Genomic DNA, 24,589 nt, shown 5'->3' on the forward strand with positions numbered 1-24,589 from the left:
TAATAAGCTCATGCTTTTTGTCGCCGATGTTGACACAACAACTTTTCAATTAGGTGAAATCTTTAGCTTTTTCTCCTACAGATTAATAACAAAATATAACACTTTCCAACACTTGATTGTACTGAAGCCTCATTTTGACCACCTAAGATAGTAATACCATATATGACTCTTCATCACTATCAAGTTAGCTTGAAAATATTAATTTTGTCATGAGCTTATTGTCACCGATGTTGGCACAACTCCTCTTTGAGAAGGTGAAATCTAATTAATAAAAGTCTATATAATATAATTTTTTCCGAATATTTTATGTCGTTAATTGTGTCTAATCAATTAATTCAGTTAGAAAAATTAGATGAATACGCCCTAATTCGAAAGATATCCTCCATATATCCACCGATTATCATCCAGCTCTTCATTTCTCTGTGAGAAAAAATATGTTTTGATGATGTATTCCATTCGCATATCACGATCACATTCACTAGGGATTTTCGAGGACATACATTCAACCCAAAAAGCAGAATGCCTTCTGATGATTTCATAAACTACAATGTCTTGTTCATTTATTTCCTTCACAACCACATTCCATCTCCCTAGGCCCGGCAATATCCCAAGCAAAAAGTTCGTTGCCCCAACGCAGCTTATGAAAAAAGTCCTATTCCAGAAACGTTCCACTCAAGCGATAATCCCTCCAGTTCTTCCAGTCCCCAAGTGAAATATGGGCCGAAATACCCTCATTTCTGTTCTCTTTCAGGACAGTCAATGTGACTATAATGGAGGAACCCACCGCCGAATGCGCACATGGCATCACAGCTCCGCTTGAGTACATTGTGTTTGGATTCGCTGACGGCGAAAAAGTCACAGCCGCCTCGGTTGTAAAGTGGAGCGAGCGTACTGATCAAAGAGTCTGGATGGTATTGGGTGAGACCACTCTCTTTTTTCTCTAGTTTATCATGCGTTCAGATTCCCGTGATGGATTGCTATCCCGAATGATAACGCGAGTTATCCTGAGTGGGTCCTATTACGGTTTTTCTTTGACGTGTGAATCCTTTTCACTTTGAGTTCGCACTGGATGTGTAACGAACCTCTCTGAAAACTTTGTTTACTTATAACACCAGAGATGAGTATTTGCGTTATTCAAAACGGAATTGTTTTTTTTAACATATATTTTTACTGAATAGACCACCAAACTCAACCAATGCACTAGGCCTTTGTTGAAAACTCCTTTATGTAAAAGATTAAGGAAGTATTGTATCCGACAAGGGGTTCTCTGATCATAATTTTGTTTTCATGGTAATGCAGAATCGGTAAAAATTTATTTATTCATTTAATACATATACAATGTTCTACTGGTTCAAACCCAACTACAGAACAAGGAGCATAAGAAAAATAATGTTACATAATCTGAGAAAAAAAAGATAACAAAAAATGCTCAGTCAGTCAAAATAATGAGATCTGATATTTGAAATGGAACAATTAAAAAGTGAGAACAGTATTACAGGCATCACTCAAATTATAAAGAGGTGAATACTTCAATGTATTCGTTCGAGGTGTCGGCATATAAAATGTCTTCTTAACTCTAGAGGATGGTCTTGGAAAAGCAAAATTCAGTTTTTCGAGAATGCTAGAATCTTTAATGCCTCCGTTTATTAGTTTGTGAGTGAATACAACTGAATGACATTCTCGTCGACATTTCAAACTATTCATGCGGTCATTATTCATGCAGTGTCTGCTCAAAAGCAGGTTCTGAGGAAAACCGATAGGTGGGTAGACACCATCTGCTCTATATGAAAACAGTTTTAGACAACGCCGCTGCACAGACTCAACTCTCTCAATATGGACCTGATAGCAAGGAGACCAAATTATAGATGCGTATTCTAATTTTGATCTGACATATGCATAATAAAGGGTCTTTAATGTGACTATGTCAAGATTCATTATTTTAGGTATTCTAATGATATAGCAATATCAAGCTTCATGTTTCATCAGAACCATAGAAAATTCATGAAAATATTGGAATAGAAAACTTGATGTCTTACTCGATTCCTTCATATGCTAGTTTAATTTTTTTGGACATCAATAGAACCAACCGAAAATAATCCGGAAATTGCTGGGTTCTCTCGCTCGTAATGAAATATCGCTATCATCCTAAAACCATCTGATCCTCAATATCCTTTTTGGGATTAGTGGTCCATCAGAGAGATTTGTTCAGTATTGAAAATAATGCTACGAAAATTTCACAATTTCATTTAATCCCCATTGTTTCATTTTCTGTTCAAAAGAATTAAATTTTTAATTCACTTTTTTTTTCTTAGGTTGGGGCCAGTGGGGTGATTGGTCTCCTTGTAGTGTTTCCTGTTCCTCTGGTATTCAACAAAGAATTCGTCATTGCTTGAAGGACAAATGTCCTGGACATAACGTGGAACAAAGGCATTGCAATATGTTCAGGTGAGTTTTGATTCAATGAATCATTTTGGAAATGACATAAAGATATAGAAATATAGCATTACATTTGATCTCCATATTCATTACATAAAACGTTTTTACTGAATCGTATAGATTAAGTCACAGAAATAAGAAGAATATCTTATTCAGTAGATTTTTCAGATAAATATGTAGACTAACGAAAACCTTTGATATCTTTCCAACAAAATCCCTAACAATTATATGAGTAAAATTCGGATGATCTAATAAAGCAACATTTTTTTTTTCAAATAAGTTCGTTGTCTTGTTCAATTAGTACTACGATCTCCCTAAAATGCTCTGGCATTCCTCTACAATGTCAGACTAATCTGGTATTGAACTGTTGTTTTGTGTTTTCATTAACTTAACTCTTGAATTATGTAATTATCTAATTTGTATTTCTTCTATCATTTCGTTATCCAACTATTACATGTTATCCATAATATCAAGTAACAAGTAAAAAACTAACATTCTGTGTACAACCGTAGTACTCTAATATGAGACTCTCAGACTTCTGTAAGAAGTTTTGAGCATATAGGAGTAAGAAAAACCGTAAGTGTTCTGTCTATTACATGGCAATAGAGACCATTCACTCTTGTGAATGGTTTCCTAATCAGGAATTTTTTAATTTTTTTTCTAGTCAATTGCACGAACTCTCAACCTTCGGTTTAGGATTACAAAGTACTAACCACTGAAACCAATAAAGATTGCTGAAAATATTGAGGTGGAAGAGAACTGCTTTAAATGAGTACAAAAAAAAACAAAAGGAAGACTGCACTAAAGCATCTGGAACACTCCTTACAGGAATAGTGGAAAACACCTGTAATCAAAAGACTGCGATTGCTAAGGTTTCTAGATTCCAAATAAAGTCCCACCTATAATAATAAAAACGTGGGTAGGATAGACTAGATGAACTAAATAATGTGTTTGTTGAAATGTAATTTTTAATGAAATACTGACCAATGGCGATAGTAAGCTATAGTAAATTATTTGCTATATCATTGACAAAACTAAATTTCTAGGGCCTTTTCAACAAAAATTTTATGCAAACTTTCGACTTTGCATTCTGAGAGGTCATACAAAGACCTAGGAGAGTTGGGATATATACCATACCATATGATACCATTGTTATACCATAAATAAAAATCATATGCAAAATTTCAACTCATCCTGATCTGTTTACATTGAAATATTGTATCTACCCTACAAATTACGAGTATCTAAGTTGTTCAAGAGTATTTACAGCCAAACGGCACCACAGAATAGAAACTGTCATCGTAACGGAATTATTTACCGCTCAAAATACAGTTAATTTTACTATGCCCCTTGAATTCTAAATAATTCTCGCATAAAAAAACAGATAAATCCTTGATTCTCCAATCCTTCCTAGTTTCGTATTCCAAACATCGACAATTTTAAGAACCTAAATTATGAATTGCCTTACTGTGAAAACTTCGATGCAGATTGCAGATGTTCATAACTTTAACGAGCTGCTGATAGGGAAGTTCAGATGTTTCAAAAGGGGCTTAAATTATCTCCAACGAAATTGCGGAACTGCTTCAGTTAATCTACTCTTCGCCAGCACCGTTCTACTGGGTGTTACCAAAGCTATTAGAAATGATTTTTGTCGAAAATCAAATGAAGTTCTCTCATATGAACTGAAGCGTTTCTTGAATAGATACATGTTTACTCATGACACAGTTACACGATTCCAAAAACGGTCAAAAATAATGTTAATTTATTTCTTGAAATTGATGAAGAGAGGGAAAGACATTTTGTGGGTAGTAAAATATAGTTAAGGTAAACCTTATCTGTTTTAGAAAACATGCAACCCATTATTTCATGTTTTACCAGGCCTTTTCAACGAGAAAGAAATTCCCAATTCAGAAATATGTGTTGAAAACGAAGATAAATTATTGCAAATATTCTTGTGTTTTATCGATGAATATGAGAGGTATAGTTTTCCAATAAAAATTGAATATATCAAATTCAACATTGCGTATAAACGAATTTTCTTCGAATGAAATTGAAAAATTGATCAAGTGACTTTCACGATATTTTTTCATTGGTACAACATGATCACAAAATGTCATTCTTCCAATTTTTTTTTCATTTCTAGAATTGTGTAACTTTCCAAGAAGCCTGAGAGCTTTTGTTTACATTAAAGAATTTTCTACCAGAATTCAACCCCTAAAAACTCTCGCACTTATTTGGTAACACCCTGTATAACACGTCCCAGTTTTAATCTAGAACCCTTCATCTCCTATCGACTTCGGCTTTGAATTGCATTATTCAGTGATGTATGCCACTTCGTATCGATTCTCGATTTCGAACTGAGTCAAGGGTTCTTCGCAAGACGAGGATAAGGCACCACCAACCGATATTCCTGACTGCATAAGTCTATACTTGACTATTTTAAGCAGTGAAGTGGTTTGAGATGGTTGTTACCCATCTCTGAAGTAGATACTCGAAGTTCAACAACGCAGAGCTTTAGGACTGTATTGAACAGCGAATTTAGTCGATGAAATTGCACTTGAGTTATATCTCCTAGAAACTATCGAAATGATATAATATACTATTTTAGAAGTGAATGAGAAGAAGAAAAGGAATAATAAATTGATGACAACCAAACTTGGTTGTTTATTTTATGGAGTTTTTGCACAAAGCTTGTTATTCTAAAAATGTTATAATCGGGAACTTTTGATTCTCGATTATATCATTTGAAAATTCCAGCGGTAGGTACCAACTTCACTTCAACGAGATCTTTTACGAAGACGATACACAAACCAGGCACTAAAAGGCACTCAGGCACTAGGTACGAAAACGAATGCAATTTGTTTGTGCTTTATTTATGGGATTCTGGACAATACGATAGAAATATCGATTTCGTATAAGTTGATACTGACACAGGAGTTAAGGAGGTAACTTATCGGTGAGTGAGGGAGACAATCGAGACGTGAGAAAAGAAAGAGTTGTCAACTAAAGTAAAAATCCCAAACAGTTTTTCGCAGTTACTCGCATCGGGGGTGGAAAAAATTGCTTTCAGTCAAATAAACTCAAAAAGGGGAGTTTGTCGTGGGAATTCTAAGAAAAAGCGAGAATAAAACGTTAAATGATCTGATTTTTCACAGCCGAGCAGTAAAGTGATTATTGGTTCATTTTTGTGGAAACATTTTTATTCTTCGTCTTGGCAAGAATTCTAATAGAGTCCAGGGGGAGGGGAGTAATTATCCTCAGTACTCTCCCTCCCCCCATATCTACGCCCTTGACCTGTACATAATTTTTTTCAACATGCATATATTTCGCAAATGAATCCATTTGTTAATTATCCTATTTTGGCGAGTCTTTCTCGAGCCAAATGTCTTAGTTGCGTCCTCTCTCAAGAGTTGGACTATCCAGCGATCTCTGCCCAAGACACACCCTCTCACAACATCGTGTAGAGTAGAAGTAACTCTGCACAAATTCGGGGATTCTTTATGAACCCACCGATGCCTTACTAGAGAGTGACCCGAAGCCAACAACGCCACCTCTCGGATGTACAGAGTCACAACACACTCCCTCACCAGTACCGACGACCTGCCAGAGGAGGAGATACGCAGGTATACTTGAGGGGAGAGAGCGCAAGAGAACTGTGAAGGCAGAAACGCAAGGCTAAGCGTGACATCGGCGATAGTGTCCGATGAACACGTCATTAGCCGTGACGTTGAGTGGGCCAATGAGTCGGTTCAGCTCTCCAACTCTTCGGCTTTCCGCCATCACGTTGGGGTCACTACTTTGGAGAGTGTTTTTGGGTCAAATGTCGTAGTTGCGCCATCTCTCAAGGGATTACAGTGTTTCGTCCCGAGATCGCTGGTGGACTCTTCAGTTGAGCTATCCAGCGATCTCTTCCCAAAACACACCGTCTCACACCATCGTGAAGAGGTTACTCTGCACAAATTCGGGGATTCTATATAAACCCACCGTTGCCTTACTAGAGATTGACGCGAAGACAGCAACGCCACCTCTCGGACATGCAGAGTCACTTCAATATAATATTCTTATCAAGTAAATAGTATATTATTTCATGAGGACGAGAAGTGAGATGAAATGAGCAATGAATTGAAATTTTATTTCTGCTCCGACGGACGGAAAAGTAATTCATCGTTGACATAGCAACATTTCTCCCTCTGGCGGAGGAAAAGTAGAACATCTCAATGATCTTGGTCAGTCAAAATATGATATTGTTATTGTACGTTTGAAAAAAATTAGTTCTTTTTTAAAATGTATATTTCAACAATTTTTATGCATAATCAAAGCATGTTCCTTGCATATTTCAAGCTTTTTAGGTTGCATAATATCCAATCCCTAATTAATTGCAGATGCTCTCACTCAAATAAAAAGGCGACACATTACCATTGGCGTCAACTCCCCGATGGAATAAATTCGCACCTCCAGGTACCAGGATTCAGGACCTTCCGACCCCTAACTCTTCTTAAATTGCCTCAACTCTGCGGAATTAGTTGGAGAATTGGATCCGTAATGATTCAATTTAAAATCGCTTCAGGGTTCGTAATTGAAATCTTCGGATCTCGCGGCAGTTAACTCCCTGTATTTTCCGGATTCGATCCATAGATCGAATTAGCGGATTGTCGGAAAACGCGACAAGGCGGGGAAAATTCGTGTTCTTGTCGGATATGACGCCCGACAAGGGGTCGAGATGATTTCCTTCTTTTCATCCGGCCGAAAGAAGACATTTCGCCGAGAGTGGAATATTTGAAAACGTCCGATGATTGAAGAAGGTTACTTTGATGGAATATTGAATTTCTCATTTTAGAGCGGTCGCTCGCCGGACAGATCGTGATGTCTGAAATTTTCGGATCATAATTGGAAAGCCAAGAGAGATGAGGAAGTAAGGAAACAGGTACTTGAAGCCAGTAGAATAGCAGGATACCTCAACGATACTGTATGGAACAACAGTCACCTAAAAATAAAGGGTGTTTTTTTTAGAGCTATAGAACTTTAAATTGCAATGAAACAACGATGGATTATTCGATTGACATGAATTTTATTTATCCGCAAGATAATCTTGTGGCATTACATTTTAAATATGATTTCTGGCATATGACCCCCACGGCTGGTTCGGATGTAGTCCAATCTGGACGTCCAATTTTCGATGACTTTTTCCAACATTCGTGGCCGTATATCGGCAATAACACGGCGAATGTTGTCTTCCAAATGGTCAAGGGTTTGTTGCTTATCCGCATAGACCAATGACTTTCATAGCCACACAGAAAGATGATTTCCTTCTTTTCATCCGGCCGAAAGAAGACATTTCGCCGAGAGAGGAATATTTGAAAACGTCCGATGATTGAAGAAGGTTACTTTGATGGAATATTGAATTTCTCATTTTAGTGCGGTCGCTCGCCGGACAGATCGTTATGTCTGAAATTTTCGGATCATAATTGGAAAGCCAAGAGAGATGAGGAAGTAAGGAAACAGGTACTTTAAGCCAGTAGAATAGCAGGATACCTCAACGATACTCTATGGAACAACAGTCATATAAAAATAAAGGGTGTCTTTTTTAGAGCTATGGAACTTTAAATTGCAATGAAACAACGATGGATTATTCGATTGACATGAATTTTATTTATCCGCAAGATAATCTTGTGGCATTACATTTCAAATATGATTTTTGGCATATGACCGCCACGGCTGGCTCGGATGTAGTCCAATCTGGACGTCCAATTGTCGATGACTTTTTCCAACATTCGTGGCCGTATATCGGCAATAACACGGCGAATGTTGTCTTCCAAATGGTCAAAGGTTTATGGCTTATCCGCATAGACCAATGACTTTACATAGCCCCACAGAAAGATGATTTCCTTCTTTTCATCCGGCCGAAAGGAGACATTTCGCCGAGAGTGGAATATTTGAAAACGTCCGATGATTGAAGAAGGTTACTTTGATGGAATATTGAATTTCTCATTTTAGAGCGGTCGCTCGCCGGACACATCGTGATGTCTGAAATTTTCGAATCATAATTGGAAAGCCAAGAGAGAAGAGGAAGTAGGGAAACAGGTACTTGAAGCCAGTAGAATAGCAGGATACCTCAACGATACTGTATGGAACAACAATCACCTAAAAATGAAGGGTGTTTTTTTTAGAGCTATAGAACTTTTAATTGCAATAAAACAACTATGGATTATTCGATTGACATGTATTTTATTTATCGGCAAGATAATCTTGTCGCATTACATTTTAAATATAATTTCTGGCATTTGACCGCCACGGCTGGCTCGGATGTAGTCCAATCTGGACGTCCAATTTTCGATGACTTTTTCCAACATTTCTGGCCGTATGTCAGCAATAACACGGCGAATGTTGTCTTCCAAATGGTCAAGGGTTTGTGGCTTATCCCCATAGACCAATGACTTTACATAGCCCCACAGAAAGTAGTCTAGCGGTGTTAAATCACAAGATCTTGGAGGCCAATTCACAGGTACAAACCGTGAAATTAGGCGGTCACCAAACGTGTCTTTCAATAAATCGATTGTGGCACGAGCTGTGTGACATGTTGCGCCGTCTTGTTGGAACCACAGCTCCTGGACATCATGGCTGTTCAATTCAGGAATGAAAAAGTTATCATGGCTCTATACCGATCATCATTGACTGTAACGTTCTGGCCATCATCGTTTTTGAAGAGGTACGGACCAATGATTCCACCAGCCCATAAAGCGCACCAAACAGTCAGTTTTTCTGAATGTAACGGTGTTTCGACATACACTTGAAGATTAGCTTCACTCCAAATGCGGCAGTTTTGTTTGTTGACGTAGCCATTCAACCAGAAGTGTGCTTCATCGCTAAACAAAATTCGCTTATGAAAATCGGGAACTACGGCAATCTCATTTTGGGCCCATTCAACGAATCTACTCCTTACTTGATGATTGTTAGTCTATTCATGATGAATTGCCAAACCAAACTGAAAATAAATCACTTGCCAGCTATTGAATCGGTCGCCATCTTGAACAGTAATGCCAACTTAAAGTTATATACCTCGAAAAAAAAACACCCGTTACAAACAAAGTCAAGAATATACAATGTGTCCGTATAGTATGGAACAAATTCATTTTTAGCTAAACAGACCATTTTAAGAAATAATCCTGAAACACGTCGATTTTTTATTTTAATTTACCGTATTTTAAAATAATAATCTAATATACAGGGTGAATTACTTTCGAGTAATGACGTAACCGTCATTTTTTTTAATGGAACACCCCCATTTTGTCTCAATTTTCAGATTACTCTAGCTGAGCTGATTCCAAAAATGTATCATATGTTGATTCCAATTGGTACAGGGTGGACAAAAATACAATAGTTTTGTGTGTGCTCATAAAGTAAAGCGTAACATTCTTTATTAGTTAAATTAACAATATTATCAAAAATAGTCATTGTCTAGCGGCAATTGGTTTGAATGTAACACCCTGTAGTTTGTTACATTTTTAGATTAATAAAAATGAGCTGTTTCCAAACATGTTTGGTACTTGTGGTCTAGCAGACAGAATATGAAAGAAATTATTTCTCATCAATTTAAAAGAAAAACATTGTCATGTAGTTTTATGTGGAATGTCATTATTTGTTTAGTAATTTATTGATGTTCAATGCAGTTTAGTACTACAATATTTTTGGTATTCGTGATTGTTTTAATTACTGCTTAGATTTAATTTATTATTTTAGTCCACCCTGTACCAATTGGAATCAACGGGTGATACATTTTTGGAATCAGCTCAGCTAGAGTAATCGGAAAATTGAGACGAAATGGGGGGTGTTCCATTTAAAAAAAATGACGGTGACGTCATTACTCGAAAGTAATTCACCCTGTATATTAGATTATTATTTTAAAATACGGTAAATTAAAATAAAAAATCAACGTGTTTCAGGATTATTTCTTAAAATGGTCTGTTTAGCTAAAAATGAATTTGTTTCATACTTTACGGGCACAGTGGATGTATAAGTCTGTAGTAAAACCGGTAATGACTTACACCGCTGGGACAAGACCAGAAACACAAAGAACTAAACTGGAATCAACACAAAGATAGGATGACGGACCAATGCGTAGTGAAAGTCGCCAGAGATGAGTCACCAGCCGACAGAAAAAGTGTGGAACGTTCAAGGAAAAGATGGAAAGATGATTTATAATAGAGGAGATTACATTAAAGAAAAACGGGCAAATGGCCTAATATATAAGAATAAGAAGAGAGATAATTGGAAAGCTTGGAAAGTATGGAGTAAGGGGTGTTTGTTTTAAATCAATTAAGACCTACTTGATTGGAAGAAAACGAAGAGAATTTAATGCAAACAAAGATGGTGAGACAATCAAATCAGACCCCATGATTGTCAAACAAGCAGTTCCACAAGAGTCTATTTCGGGGCTACGAAATAGTCGGACTAGCTGAAAATCAGTCAATTCGACAACCAATTAAATTTATTCCACCAAATTCAGTGAATTAACTTTCTAGAATAAGTGTCCGTGAGTGTTATGCGTCTTTTGTACATCTCGAAAACAATATTGATTATTACGTACTGCAAAAAGTTTTGTGCTAATTTTGGGATTAAATTACTCAGTTTTATTTGAGCGCGCGTCAGAGATGGACACTAGCAAAGAGAAAACACGCTATATTTTACAGTTTGTTTTTCTTCTATAAAGGAGAAAATGCAAGCCAGGAGGCTGAAAATGTAAATAGTATTTATGAGCCCGATATTGTAACAGCCAATCACGCGCAATTTTGTTTCAGTCGGTTCCGTTCCGGTAATTTCGATGTCGAAGATGCTCCACAAAAAGGAAAGCCAATTGTCAAAAATGTCGATAAAATCATGGACATTGTCGATTCCATCCGTCATGTGAGCACTCTTTCGATTGCCTAAGACCTGTTTGGTACCATTTGCATGAAGCTGGTCTCAAGAGGAAGCTCGATGTATGGATACACACGAGTTGACGTAAAAAACCTCATGCACCGAATTTCCTTTTGCGAATCACAACAAAATCGACCCATTTTTGAAACAGTTGGTAACTGGTGATGAAAAGTGGATCACTCACGACAACGTTAGGCGCTTTGGCCAATAGTGGAGGAATTATGTTCCATCAGGACAACCCAGGCCACACACATCGAAAGGAACTCGCCTTAAACTTCGGGAGCTTGGTTGGGAAATTCTTATACATCCACCTCATAGTCCGGACCTGACACCAAGTGATTAGCATTAGCGAACAATTTTTCTGTTGAAAAATTGGCTTCAACATAGGCTTGTGAAAATCGACTATCTCAATTTTTTGCCAATAGGGACAAGGGCTTCTATGAGAGAGGCATTATGATGATACCTTCAAAATGTCAACGAGTTATCGAACAAAACAGTGCATATTCGACCTGAATCAGATGTTTTTAATGCAGAAATAATAGATTTCTCTTTACACCTTATATTTTCTTTTTGTGGTCATTTGTGTTGAAAACAGGACCTGTCATATACATACAGAGTGATTCACGAGATTGTTGGTTAGAATATTTTAGAGAAAGATTCAAGATGAACACTTGAAATTTCATATTCAAGCTTCGTTAGGAAAAAAAAATGTTTGAAAAATATTCAGATTCGTTTGACAGTTTCACCGGAAATGATACTAACTTTCGTTCTTTAGATGTAATACCTAGTTTTTCATTCATAATCAAATTACTCAGTGAATTCTACATTGTTTTTATGTTTCATTTGCATATTTTTGCCTGAAAATTTGTCTAAAATTTGAAAAAAATCTTCAAATTTTCTTAAATATTACTTTGTTCCAATGTTAATAACTTTCAAATTTTTGCATGAATATGGCAATGCTTCTCCTCCGTTAGTATACACTAATGCTCTAATACTTATTTCCCGAAATATAGGGCAAAATCCAATTTTCTTGAAAAGAACGGTTTTTTCAGATTTCAGAGAAATTTTCTGAGAATAATATGCAAATGATAAATTGAAATAATGTAGAATTCAATGGTTAACTGAATATGAATGAATGAAAAAACCAACGAAAATTGGTATCGAATGAATATTTTGAATAAATTCATCTCTTCCAAGAAGCTTAACTATCAAATTTCAAGTGTTTATCACGAGTTTTTCGTTGAAATATTCTCAACAAAGGTTTTCGTGAATCAGCCTTGTATACGTCTCGAAAAATTTATAAAGATTCATTATTCAACCCAATTCCCTTCTCAAAATTCGAATTCTGCAGACAGCACAAGGATAATATAGGTTCCTACCTGTTCGGGCAACGAGCTCTCAAAGAAGGAAATTTCTATTTCTACACGATTCGAACTCCATCAAACCGCACTAAACGTTGAAAGCTATTTTCCCAATGCTTCAGAACGCTGGTTCACTTGTTTCCGTTCAACGTTAAATTTCCGTCCGAATGTCAAATGTGATTTTCAGAAATTCAATAACAGAGGAGGCGTTTGAAGATTAAAGGTCCTGAGTTCCTTACATCTCTCGCATCAATCGGGCGTAGCTTGGTAATTCGATTTTGTCTACAAGGAGTTTTGCAACCAGCCAGCCCATCAGTATAGCCTGAATTCTTTTTCCGCTTTCCGGTTGTCATGAAATTCTCTAAACTTGAGTCGCATTACATTCAGTAAAACACTGGGAATTTCAAATGGGCATTTTAAAGATATAAAGGAGATTCGCAAAACTCCGATATCCTTAAAACAGATGACATTTTCGAAAAACCTATAACGGGATCCCTCTCGACAAACCTGTGGCTAAAGAACTAAACTAAAAAAGGGTATCCCATCCAAAAAATATCAACTCTCCTCTATAGGTATATCTCTAAAATGGTAATTACTTCCTATGATCTGTTCTGAATATCATATAAACCATAAAAATTACTGAACAAAATGTTTTAGAAACTGAAACCAAGATATAGCGAAACACCATTTTTCAGAAAAAAGATATCGGGATTTCTTAAATATTTTTTTTTTAAGTCTTATAGTTCTCGAGATTTTTTCAGTGAGCATCGAATTTCGGACACCCTTTACTTTTAACTGCGGTATTCGAGATCTCAACCTACCCTGAAAAAGTCTTTCCCTTCGAAAATTATCGTTTATACATACGAACGGACAAGCAGCCTATTCTCTACTCCTGACTCCAAATCAGTCTTTTCGATAATATCCTTAATATTTTCTTCATTCTGATGGCGGGGTCAACACGTTATTTCATTATTTAGCATAAATTATTTTTCGCTCTTCTAATGGTTTTCTATGGTTCTGATGTCGCTATCAATTCTGCATGATGCTTTAAATGGTTAATCTTTTTGAAGGTACACGTAAAATAATATCAACCCACTAAACTATTGGGTATTTTTTTTCCAATGTTTTTCATCTTTGATATTTTTTAGTTCTGATGATGAGATCAGCTCATTCCACACATAACTTAAAATTGTTCTTTGATATGAACGTCCAAAATCTGAACTCTATTTATTTGTTGATCACTAAAATATCGGGTAATTTTTTTGATATTTTTCTCCAATTTTCTATAGTTCTAGTTGAACTATCAACTTTTATATGAAGATTGAAATGGTTATTTTCAAATACCAATGGATCTGTAGTCGCACAATTGATTTTTTTTCAATATTTTTCTTGAAGTTTATATGGTTCTGATGAAAATGTAATGTCATATGAATCTCATCATCTTCAATTTTGTGGTCACGAAAATATTGGGTGATTTTTATCCCAACATTCTTCTTTGATTTTCTATGGATCCAGTTACACTATCAACACAAAATGGTGACTTCAGCGTAGAATGGTCGGGTTTATATTCCAAGTGGTTCTGCTCTTGTGAGAGATGCGCAGCTCACCACTCCATCTCTGGCAATCAAAGAGATTCCACATTATTTATATAGCGGCAAAATCGCAACCCAATAATAATGGTTATTATAGAAATATGTAGTATTTATCAAATTTCTTCTTGAATTTTTTATGATTCTGATGATCAGCTTGAAATTTTGCACGAAGTTTGCAATTTGTATCTCACATCAACAACCAAAATACAAACTGTGTCAGTTATATGGTATATTGGGTAATTTTTTTCGATATTCTTCTATAATTTTCTACGATTCAGATTGCGTGATCAACTTAAAAGTTGCCGAGAAGATTCAAATTTGTCATTCTTCATCTAAATGCAATTTGTCATCTCGATCGGACCTGTTGTTTCAAAATTAATATAAACACAACACGGCATATTTACGAAAGCCATTGTCGGATTTTGCCTATTGACGAAGTTAACCGCTGATTTGAAGATCCGAACCTACTCTTCAAATTTCCAGTTTCTAGATCCATTCCTCCGATAGTTATCGTGTCTACGTCCATTCGAGCGAATGAGAATGGATTCGTCACCAATGAGTGAAACCTTTGAGACCATTTTCGGCACGAAATTCTAGAATTACAGACTATTTGTGATGAACAATAAACTGATTTATCATTATTATTTTTATTATTCTGTAACTCGAATAGAAACGAACGAATCATATCGTAATCTAAGAAATCGGAATGTCTCACTCCTATCGCATCCAAATTTGATTTTCTATATCAAATTCTACTCATTCATAATTCATATCCAATTCTATTTGAGTTACAGAATACTAATTCGAAACGATTCCGGAGCATTCCTATTCGATTTATACCATCTCTATTCGATTTGAAGTTACAGAATAGGGGTAATGTGACGAAATGATAGGAAGATCGTTCAGTTTAGAAAAACAATCGCTTGAATTACATACCTGTTGGTTGATCTTTTTATATTATAAAGTTGATATTCTAATTTATCCAAACTATAGAAATTCCTGGAATAACCGAAATGTTTACATTCCAAATTTAGGTCAACAAAACCTAATTGGTTATTCAACAAGTTGACTAAAACGTATACCGATCCACAAGCCGAGCTTGTGTTGTCTGGTTCCGCTTTCTGGAATACGTTCAATTCCAAAATCATCATAAACATTCAAGTCTTGTTCGCAAAACATCCTACTGAATCTCGCAGCAATTTCGAATTCAAATCAGAACGCTTCGATCTTGTACGATGGCTCAGTGTCCCGAAGGAGGGTAGAATTATTCCATCAATATGAATTTGGAATCGATCCCGAGGGTCCATGGTTATTTGGCAGATTTCAATCAGAAGCTGACTGCACTAGCATTGTAGTCACCAATTCAGGTGATTGATTATGTCAATTACGGCTCTCTCGATTAGCGTTGGCCAAATTAGTATCAGTTCGTTGATTTAAATACCGGGTGTTGAAAAACAAATTTCAATAAACAAATTTCATATGCTTAAAACTTATTCAACATTGAAATACTGATTTTCAATTAATATTGGTATTTGAATTATTGATAAGGAAAAGGTTTCTATGCCTAAATTTACGAAACCACTTCCCATTAACTAAACCAACTAGCCTATTCAAACCTCCGACTTACTGGAGTGATAGTTCGATAGATTCCTCTTCACTTTAAACTGATCTCCACTGATCAATTAGACCCACTAATGGACTGTATATCTTTAAGGGGTTCACCTCAAAGATGTTGGTTTGAAGTAGATGATGCCGAAATTAAACACTTCTCACCTGCAATAGCACAGTAGGTATATTTATTGAGTTTGAAAGATAATTTCGTACTCTGTATTTCTTCATGTTAACCTAATAGTAGTTAATTCAAACTGTTTGATTACTTTTTCAGGTGAAGTATCTCAATTTTTATTTCTATCTTGAACCATGTACTACTTGACAATAATTTTGTTGAAGTATTATTTTCAATGTTGATCATTCGGAATTCTCCGATAAAAACTTTTTTTTACCGCTCTGAAATATCCACAGTTTAGATTTCAAGAGAAAAATCCCCGAACTATCTGTGCTATTCGCATAAAATTCAATACAAAATGAATTGTCATCCCACAATGAGAATACGAAATTATGATACATGAATTTTTAAGCCAAAAAATCAAACCACAAATTCTGTAAATTTCTATCTGCAGGAATTGACTAAATATATTGAAGAATTTTCAAACGTATGTTGCTATGGTTGTACTGAATGCCATATTTCTCAATACTCTCCTCTTATCATAATGCTTGATATCATTTGAATTTCAGTCTCATTCTTATTAAGTAACGCGGTGTCAGAATTCTTGCGATCACAGGTTGAATTCTGAAGAGGTTGAATACTTTTTTCAATAGCCACATTCTCGATGAAAAATATTTGAAGTTGAAATATTCTTCAAAATTTAGATAAGTAATGAAACATTGTACAAATTCACAATGTTTTCAGAGCTTCAGAGTTATCAAAATTTGCCTGAGCACACTTGTAAATTTTGAAGAAAGAAATAAGAAGTCATCAGTTTGTTTAATCTTTTCCTTTTCAGGTGATGTGAACGAGTAGAATTGACTTTGACCATTTATTATTCGTCAGTGAATCGTTTGGAACTATTTTCAACTCAAAAAAAAATTATAAACATACGGGCAGAAGTATTACGGTTAGTTACAAAGCAATGCAATGTCTCTAAAGCTGCGTTTAGATTAGCGGAACTCGTTCGCGAAAATCCCCCGGGCGAAACTTACTCCCTTCGAGTGAAATTTCACAGTACCCAAAACAGAGAAAGCAGTACAGCCCGACTTGGCGAACCCTCAAGTGATTCGCTTTTAGTTCTATTTTCGGTACAAATAGGAAAGCTAACTCTTCAACAGAAGGTGCGTCAAACATATTGGTGAAGAAAACTCACCAAAGCCTACCGCTCTGTTCCATCAACTCCAAGAATGTAAAATATCTTGAGAGAGATGTAAAGCTATATCTTCTGTCATCTTCCTGAGTTATGCAACAGTATGACCAGAATGGTATCAGGAAAAAATAGCTCTTGCTCCTTGTTTTTTGATCTCCTTGATCATTTATCATGTATTATTTTACATTGACTTTTCAGTTGCGACAAAACCATCAACCCGTTAACTCTAGAAGATGGGCATTTCTTCCATCCCTCCAAAGAAAATTGGAAATCAGCACCAGACCGCAAATCAGCATGGCGTCTTGAACCATACACATACCTCTGGGTGCCGTCTATGCTCCTTTTGGCAGGGCTCAACATCACAGAGTTCCCAAGGCAATTCACGATATTCTTCACTGTGAGGTTGTTCAACGTAAGTTCGATTACAAGAAGCCTATTTTTTTTAGTTATTCGAATTTTTGGTATTTTCTAGGATACGAGTGGAACTATCTTCAGTCTCCGTTCAAGAACATTCCAGGATACTTACTTATCGATCGACTTCAGGAAAGATGATTTGAAGCTGGCACACGCTGCTCAGAACGGTTCAGACACAGTGATAATTCCTGTTGATTTGGCAGATAATAACTGGCATTTAATAGCAATAAGGCAAGTTTTGAGGTTACATAGTAAGGATGTAATCTGATTCCTCGTCTGATTCATATATGTATCAACTTGGATTATATACGTATTTCCCCAATAACCCAAATACATCTTGAAAGCCGGTTGAATATTCAGTAAATTTCTTGAAAATAAGCGGAATGATGCTAGGTCCTACGATATAATTGATAAAATTATCCAAGGAAAAAATCCCTTTCCACACTAAAACAGTATGACATACACTTGACAATCCCTAATACAGTCATAAGATACCACCATAACATTTTGTTCAATCGAATGAACTGGACAATTATTAAATTAATAATAAAATAAATAATCAAGTTATTATAACAACACAAAAAGATAAAAATAGAAACGAATGTATAAAATACATATTTTAACAGTCAAGGATGACCTAGAATTTATATTCGGATGTTATAAAGAATAGTAGGTCATATTATATTTGTTATCATTTCTGACAAAATAGAGATTATGTATCTCATGATTGAATGTTTTCATTTTCAGCATTCACGAAAGCAACGTAGTTGACTGTTTCGTTGATTGTCAATGGGTCATGACTGACATCCTCAGATTCAGGACATTAGATCTTCCTGAAGACTCAGATCTGATAATAGGGTATTTGTTCTCGGTAAGAACCATTTTCACTATTAATATCACTGTTACCTATCCGGTATCTTTGAAGGGACCAGTATATTTTACTTATTTTTCGTCTCATAATGTCAATTCAAGACTCTCGGGTAATAATAATAATAAATATCATTATATCACCAGAAATCTCGAGGTTCATCCGAAGGTACTCTAGCACCTTCAAAAGATTCATTTGATTAAGACTTAATCAATTGAAAAAAACAAAAATAAAACTATGAAGGAATTAAAAGAACGACACTCTAATACTCTAATGAATCAAAGAGACATTGAGCTCTGATGTTTTTCTTGAACCTATTTGATCTAAACAGGAACATTTTTGCAAAGCCTCTAAATATTGTAACTGAAACATTTCTTAAAAGTAGGTTTTCATCGATTGAATAATTTTGAATAAGTGATGATGATCCATCTATTGCAGCTCTTATCATGAATTGAACAGGAATGATATTTTTTGTTACGAATTTCAAATTGAATTTTAAAGAATTGAGTAAGCACTAACGTAAATTCAGGAATCAGGAGCTCTTGAGCAGTGAAATCATGCATCAATTCAGTCATGCATTAATTGAACACATAACTTAATGTAGATATACCGGGTGAATTGAAGTTAAATCAGTAAATTTCTAAAAGGAAACACTTTACGGAAAAATGTTTCTGTTTCGAATAAAAGGTTGGTGGTTTTGAGAGGGAAGTCCAGTTATGCCAGAAACTCCTCGATTAAATTACCCCTTCTGGGGTATACGGGAATCAACTTTGGAATTTCAAATGAGAACCCCTGTTTTTAATTGCAGATTCACGAATCGTCACAGATGACTATGTATTTAAGTTTGAATTTTCCGTCAAAACGGCCTCAACGTAACCGTTCCATCAAACATTCACATGAAATTCAGACGTTTTCTGCAGAAATGTTTGTTTTCAGTACATGTACTGTCATTGATCATTTGAAAATGGGGAAATTTTTTATTTTGGGTTCAAAATACTTCGCATTAATCAATAAGTATGTATCAATTCAAAGAGGATTATTTGGAGTCTAGTAGAAATCTCTCTCAAGCTAAATATCTCCATGCGCAGAACGTTTTTCATTAATTGCTGAATACGGATCTGGGGTTTCCCACGAAAATTTCTTGACAGAAAATTGAACAAATCCAAAAAAAGGTAAAAAAATTTCTACAAAACAAAATTATATAAAATTTCCTACAAATTTCTCCAATTAAATTTTTTTGTAGCTTAACCATTTTGGCTCAAACGATAGTTGAAAATTTCCTGGAACAAACGCACAAAATGAAAATAAATGAGTTAATAATAATAATTCCATCCCAGCTCAGTTGGGATCACCACGAACAAAACAATAATGGAAAATTTAATTGGCCCACCCATTATATGTGCCTTTGCGGTCCAAATACGTAACACACTTCCCATTTCAACACACTAAAACGTAAATCTAATTCACTATTACCCTTTGATCGATACGCCGGCAAACGAACGTCAACAATAATCCAAAGCCCTATTTGCCTGGATTCAAATGAACCGTAAATATGAGGAATATTGCAGAGCCTGATTCACTACCAGGATCTCCAAAATTGATGGGGTTATTGAAATTACATGACCTAATTCAATATCCAGGTACGTTTGAACGGTGCAATGAAAAACCACTTCAACGGATAAACTGCGAGCCATTGTAAATAATATAATAGAGTCATTTTCCACCCATTTTCTGTGAGGGTCATAAAAACAATACTATCTCTTCTCTAATTTTGCTTTATTGAAAATTTTTTGCTCTAGTAGAAATCCAATGAAATCAGTTAATTTGAGGTCATTTGATCCAACACAAACAATCTGAACAAGAATATACTGAAAACGGATCCCATGAGCTTTTTTCACTTTATCACGATTCACGTTGCTATGATTTTGAGATTATAAATATTTAATATTTCGAAATGACACGATTTGGTCATAATACTGACGATAATATTGATGAAATTGTAGAAGCAAGAAATGTTTTATCCGAATGAAACTCGAACATTGATAAATGGCCAAAAAAAATTCAACAACTTTCCCAAGTTTGTTGTTTATATGCAACAGACCTATAACAATATTAACATCAACCAATATAAGAAGTTGATCTTAACCTTAAATGATAATATGTAGGATACAAACCAGAAAATCACTCTCACCAAAAAAGAGTTGATCAAATTCCTCTGTGAAGCGCCAGATTAAATATTTTCAATGAAAATAGTAAAAAAGTTTTCGGTGGATGCAGACCTTTTAAAAGGACCATCGAAGAAATATCTGCTTGATACGATATTGAATAAACGGGGTTCTCTTTCAATGGCAAAGTGGGGATGGTCACAGGGCTGCACTGCTACTTGATTTGATAGTCGAATTAGTCGCTCTGTAACCGAGAGATGCGATATAAGATCATCCGTTTGAAAATGAAGTAGATTCTTCGTGATTCGAAAAGTTTAGTGGAAAAGGAAACATTCATATTATAAGATGGTCCATTGAATTGAAGAGACAATAAATTCATTAATTTGATACCTTCTAATTCCGCTATTTCCCAAATAATCTCAAAATTTGAGAAATATGGGTGATTATATGCAATATCGACGAACCACCAAAACCCATCAATGAAAATCATCTGAAAAAAAGTAGATAAATAGTAGGTGGATTATTTGAGTTATGATTATTAGTTTTCCATTATTTTTCCAACTAGTAGAATTTATTTTATTTTCAAACCAGTTATGGCAAAAAAGTATTGGAATACTCATTTTCACTGATATAATTTTTGTTGGGAATGAATTCCTCGCATGCAGTGAATAAAATTGTCATATTTATTTTCAATAGATATGATCTCACAACCCATCCCACGGTTGAATATTGAATATTCAAATATCAGTTCGCAGCGCAACCCTGTGACCATCCCCACTTAGCCATTGAAAGAGAACACTCTTTCATTCGATAACATATGACGCAGACGTTTTGATTGATGCACTGTTTCACTGGACTATCAGTATTCTCTGGAGTAACGTTGAATGTCTTATCTTTCCGGAGTTTCCGGATATATTTTCCAAATCTGTTTGTGAAATAATCACGAATAATCATGCTGAATGTCAGGTGTATTATACCAACAGAATTAATCATCGTGATTAAGCACATCCCGCTTATACAGTTCTCTGGTCTTTTCCAAAGGTGCGCTCAAAAGCTCCTGACGACAAATTAATGCTTTTTTCATTTTAGACGAGGTCTGCTAAGAGATATTTTGGTTTCGGAAGACTATATTTCCATTCGTTTGTAGGTAAATAGTGAATAGTGCTTCTAAAAGTGACCTAAGGAATCAATAATAATAATAACTCGTACAAGCTGAGCAGTTTGATCAGAGCCTAGTATAAACGTCAAAAATATCATACAAAATATTGAAAAAATCCGACCGTACATTAACTCGATAAGAACAAGAATCCAGAGACCTTTGTAGGGGAAAAAAACAAATTCTTCGTATACATATTCTCAAAAATATTGGCGATATTTTTCAAATTGAATTAAAAATTTAGTTCGCCGTCTTGATATAAAATATACTTCAATTTAACCAAAAATTTCAGGGTGATCTGGAGCAACTCTCGATAGCGACCGATCCCACTTTGGGCAACCAACATTGTTCAACATCCAGAACACCAATCATCGATCCAAGCATGGATATCACCTAGCCAATGATTTTCGAGAATCAAGAATAAATTGAAATAAGGGCGTAGGTTTAACTGAAATTAATAATTTTGTACTCGATCATAATTATTCATACCTAGATTTATTTTGTGGAGAATTTTGTTGTTTTCCTATTATATGTGAACCATAGAGTTTTAATACTACATAGCAGAAAGTGCAAATCAACAAAAACGTATGTAATAAGCAATGAATATAAGAAAAATTTTGTTTGTGTTCGTCGTTCTAATATTACATATTTCGGCACTAACCACACTATAGTCCAATAAATTTTCAATTGCCGTCAACGCTATTTGGACAGCAATTTTTTCATTGATGGAAACTATCACTATCATATTAAATAATGAATATCCCTTGCTATTCATTTCAATACCTTATATCATGTTGCGAAAAGTTTCATCATAAATTTCAATAGCTCAAATTACTGAATTTCCGACAAAGAAGGTCCTAATCAATTGAATGTTTGAATTGCTGGTCAGTCATGGTCAGTTGTTAAGACATGATTAGCAAAAGTACACTTATCAATATTATTGTTCCATATTCTCTTTGCACCTATTTAGTCAAAATATTCCTAGTTTTCTTTTTTTTAACGAATAAACATTGGATATAGTGTGGTTTCTGAAAATATGTGGTATTTTGAATAATTTCAAACGAATTATATAGATTATATTGAAGGAATATTATATTGTAAATAACATAAGAATATGGTTATCGTTATTATATATTACAGGTGGTCCAAATGAAGGCGTTCAAGGTAGATACGGAGCAATAAATAATTTTTGAGTGATTTTTTCTTACTTATTATTATCTACTGAAAAGAAGTCCATTCAATCGGCTGATTCTGTCTTGGAAATTTTCAATGATTTTTCGATATAGTCGGAGTCATTTTGACAATTTGATGAACATAGTAGCATATTCAAAGTAAATGTATTAGGAATCTAGGTATGTAAAGATTTCTCATGGATGAAATATATTGGTTAATAATCCAACTTGCGAAATAACAACATCGTAAATGCTCTTATATAGATTCCCAATGAAATTGAATTCTATTAGTGTTTATCGCAAATCTATATGCAAAATCATTTCAAAAATCGTGAGATACCTACACCTGAGTCTCGCAAATGAAATCAACTCTATGTTATCGGTTTGGAACTAAAAGCAACAATGTTTTCTTTTATGGGTTTAGTTGTACCACTTTTCGAATTATAAATAAATATCACTAGATCTCGTCAGTTGGAAGGATGTCGCAGAAACAGAATACATTGCTCACGTCTTGGCCTCACATTTGGATGACCTTTTACTGAATCTGTTACATTTCAAGTGCAGATATGCTGAATAAAAACCGTACAACATTTAATATTCCAAAAATCCTGGTGGATATTGTATGATTGTTCTCGAAAAATTTGATTTTATTCTATATGTAACTTGTATATTCTTATCTAAAAACGATTTACATCTTTGAAGCACTATTGAGTTACGAGCTGTATATCTTAACCAAGCATTTTAACCATGGATACTATGCCTAATGATCTAATAGTACATAGATACGCTCTTGATCAGTCGTGCAGTGCAGAAGCTGAGCATGGACTCCAAGATTAGATAGAGAAAGATTGAGCCTCATGTCACGTGACCAAGTGGGAGAGGATAAAAATATTTGAATTGATTTTCTAACATTGATAAAACAAGCCAAATCACAAGATCTGAAATGGATCAATTTGTTCAACCAATCAAAACTTCAGATGGTTGGTTGCGTCTCAACTCTTTGTCAGAGTCGATTCCACCTAGGGATTCACGGCTTTGCTTGATATTCAAGCTACTTGACTAGATATTCAAGCTAGTTGACTTGAGATTGACCTGAAATCAACTCAAGTTCAAGTCAAGTAGTGGTTTTTAATGTTAAGTCAAGTACTTAATGAATAAATGCTTGACTTGACATTGAAAAACTACTACTTGACTTGAACTTGAGTTGATATCAAGCTCAAGCCAAGTAGCTTGAATACCAAGCCAAGCTGTGAATCCCTAATTCCGCCCTATCTATGCATTATCTACTTATTATTAGATCATTGATTATGCTACATATGTATATTCATAGATTACACCAGACCATAGGTAAATATAGTTTATATTGGGTTCATTCATGTATGAAAATAATTTTATTTGGTCAACATTTGCCAGTTTTGACATATGAATGTCAAATCTCAATGTGAACAGTGCTCAGCACAGACAGACTAATTTATTCAAGGTATTCCACCCCATTGTTCCACGGTTTGAAATTGAAATTATGTAGGTACCATTCAAATCCCCTTTATCCTCAGGAAGCTGTTGTTATTGTTTATATAGGGCCGAATTAAGCTCC

General features: G+C 35.1%; 1 protein-coding gene across 1 annotated transcript in view; it reads left to right on the top strand.

Annotated features, from left to right (window-relative positions):
* LOC123670749 overlaps positions 1-24,060 on the top strand; it is a 49,694-nt gene extending 25,634 nt beyond the window's left edge. The window contains exons 3-8 of the mRNA XM_045604294.1: positions 752-918; positions 2,313-2,445; positions 17,419-17,632; positions 17,693-17,865; positions 18,382-18,505; positions 22,116-24,060. Of these exons, the coding sequence (XP_045460250.1) occupies positions 752-918; positions 2,313-2,445; positions 17,419-17,632; positions 17,693-17,865; positions 18,382-18,505; positions 22,116-22,220 (916 nt within the window). The 3' untranslated portion in view covers positions 22,221-24,060. The remainder of the gene's footprint in view (positions 1-751; positions 919-2,312; positions 2,446-17,418; positions 17,633-17,692; positions 17,866-18,381; positions 18,506-22,115) is intronic.
* Positions 24,061-24,589: the final 529 nt, after the last annotated feature.

This window comes from Harmonia axyridis, chromosome 1 (assembly GCF_914767665.1).
Source record: "Harmonia axyridis chromosome 1, icHarAxyr1.1, whole genome shotgun sequence".
Lineage (NCBI taxonomy): Eukaryota > Metazoa > Arthropoda > Insecta > Coleoptera > Coccinellidae > Harmonia > Harmonia axyridis.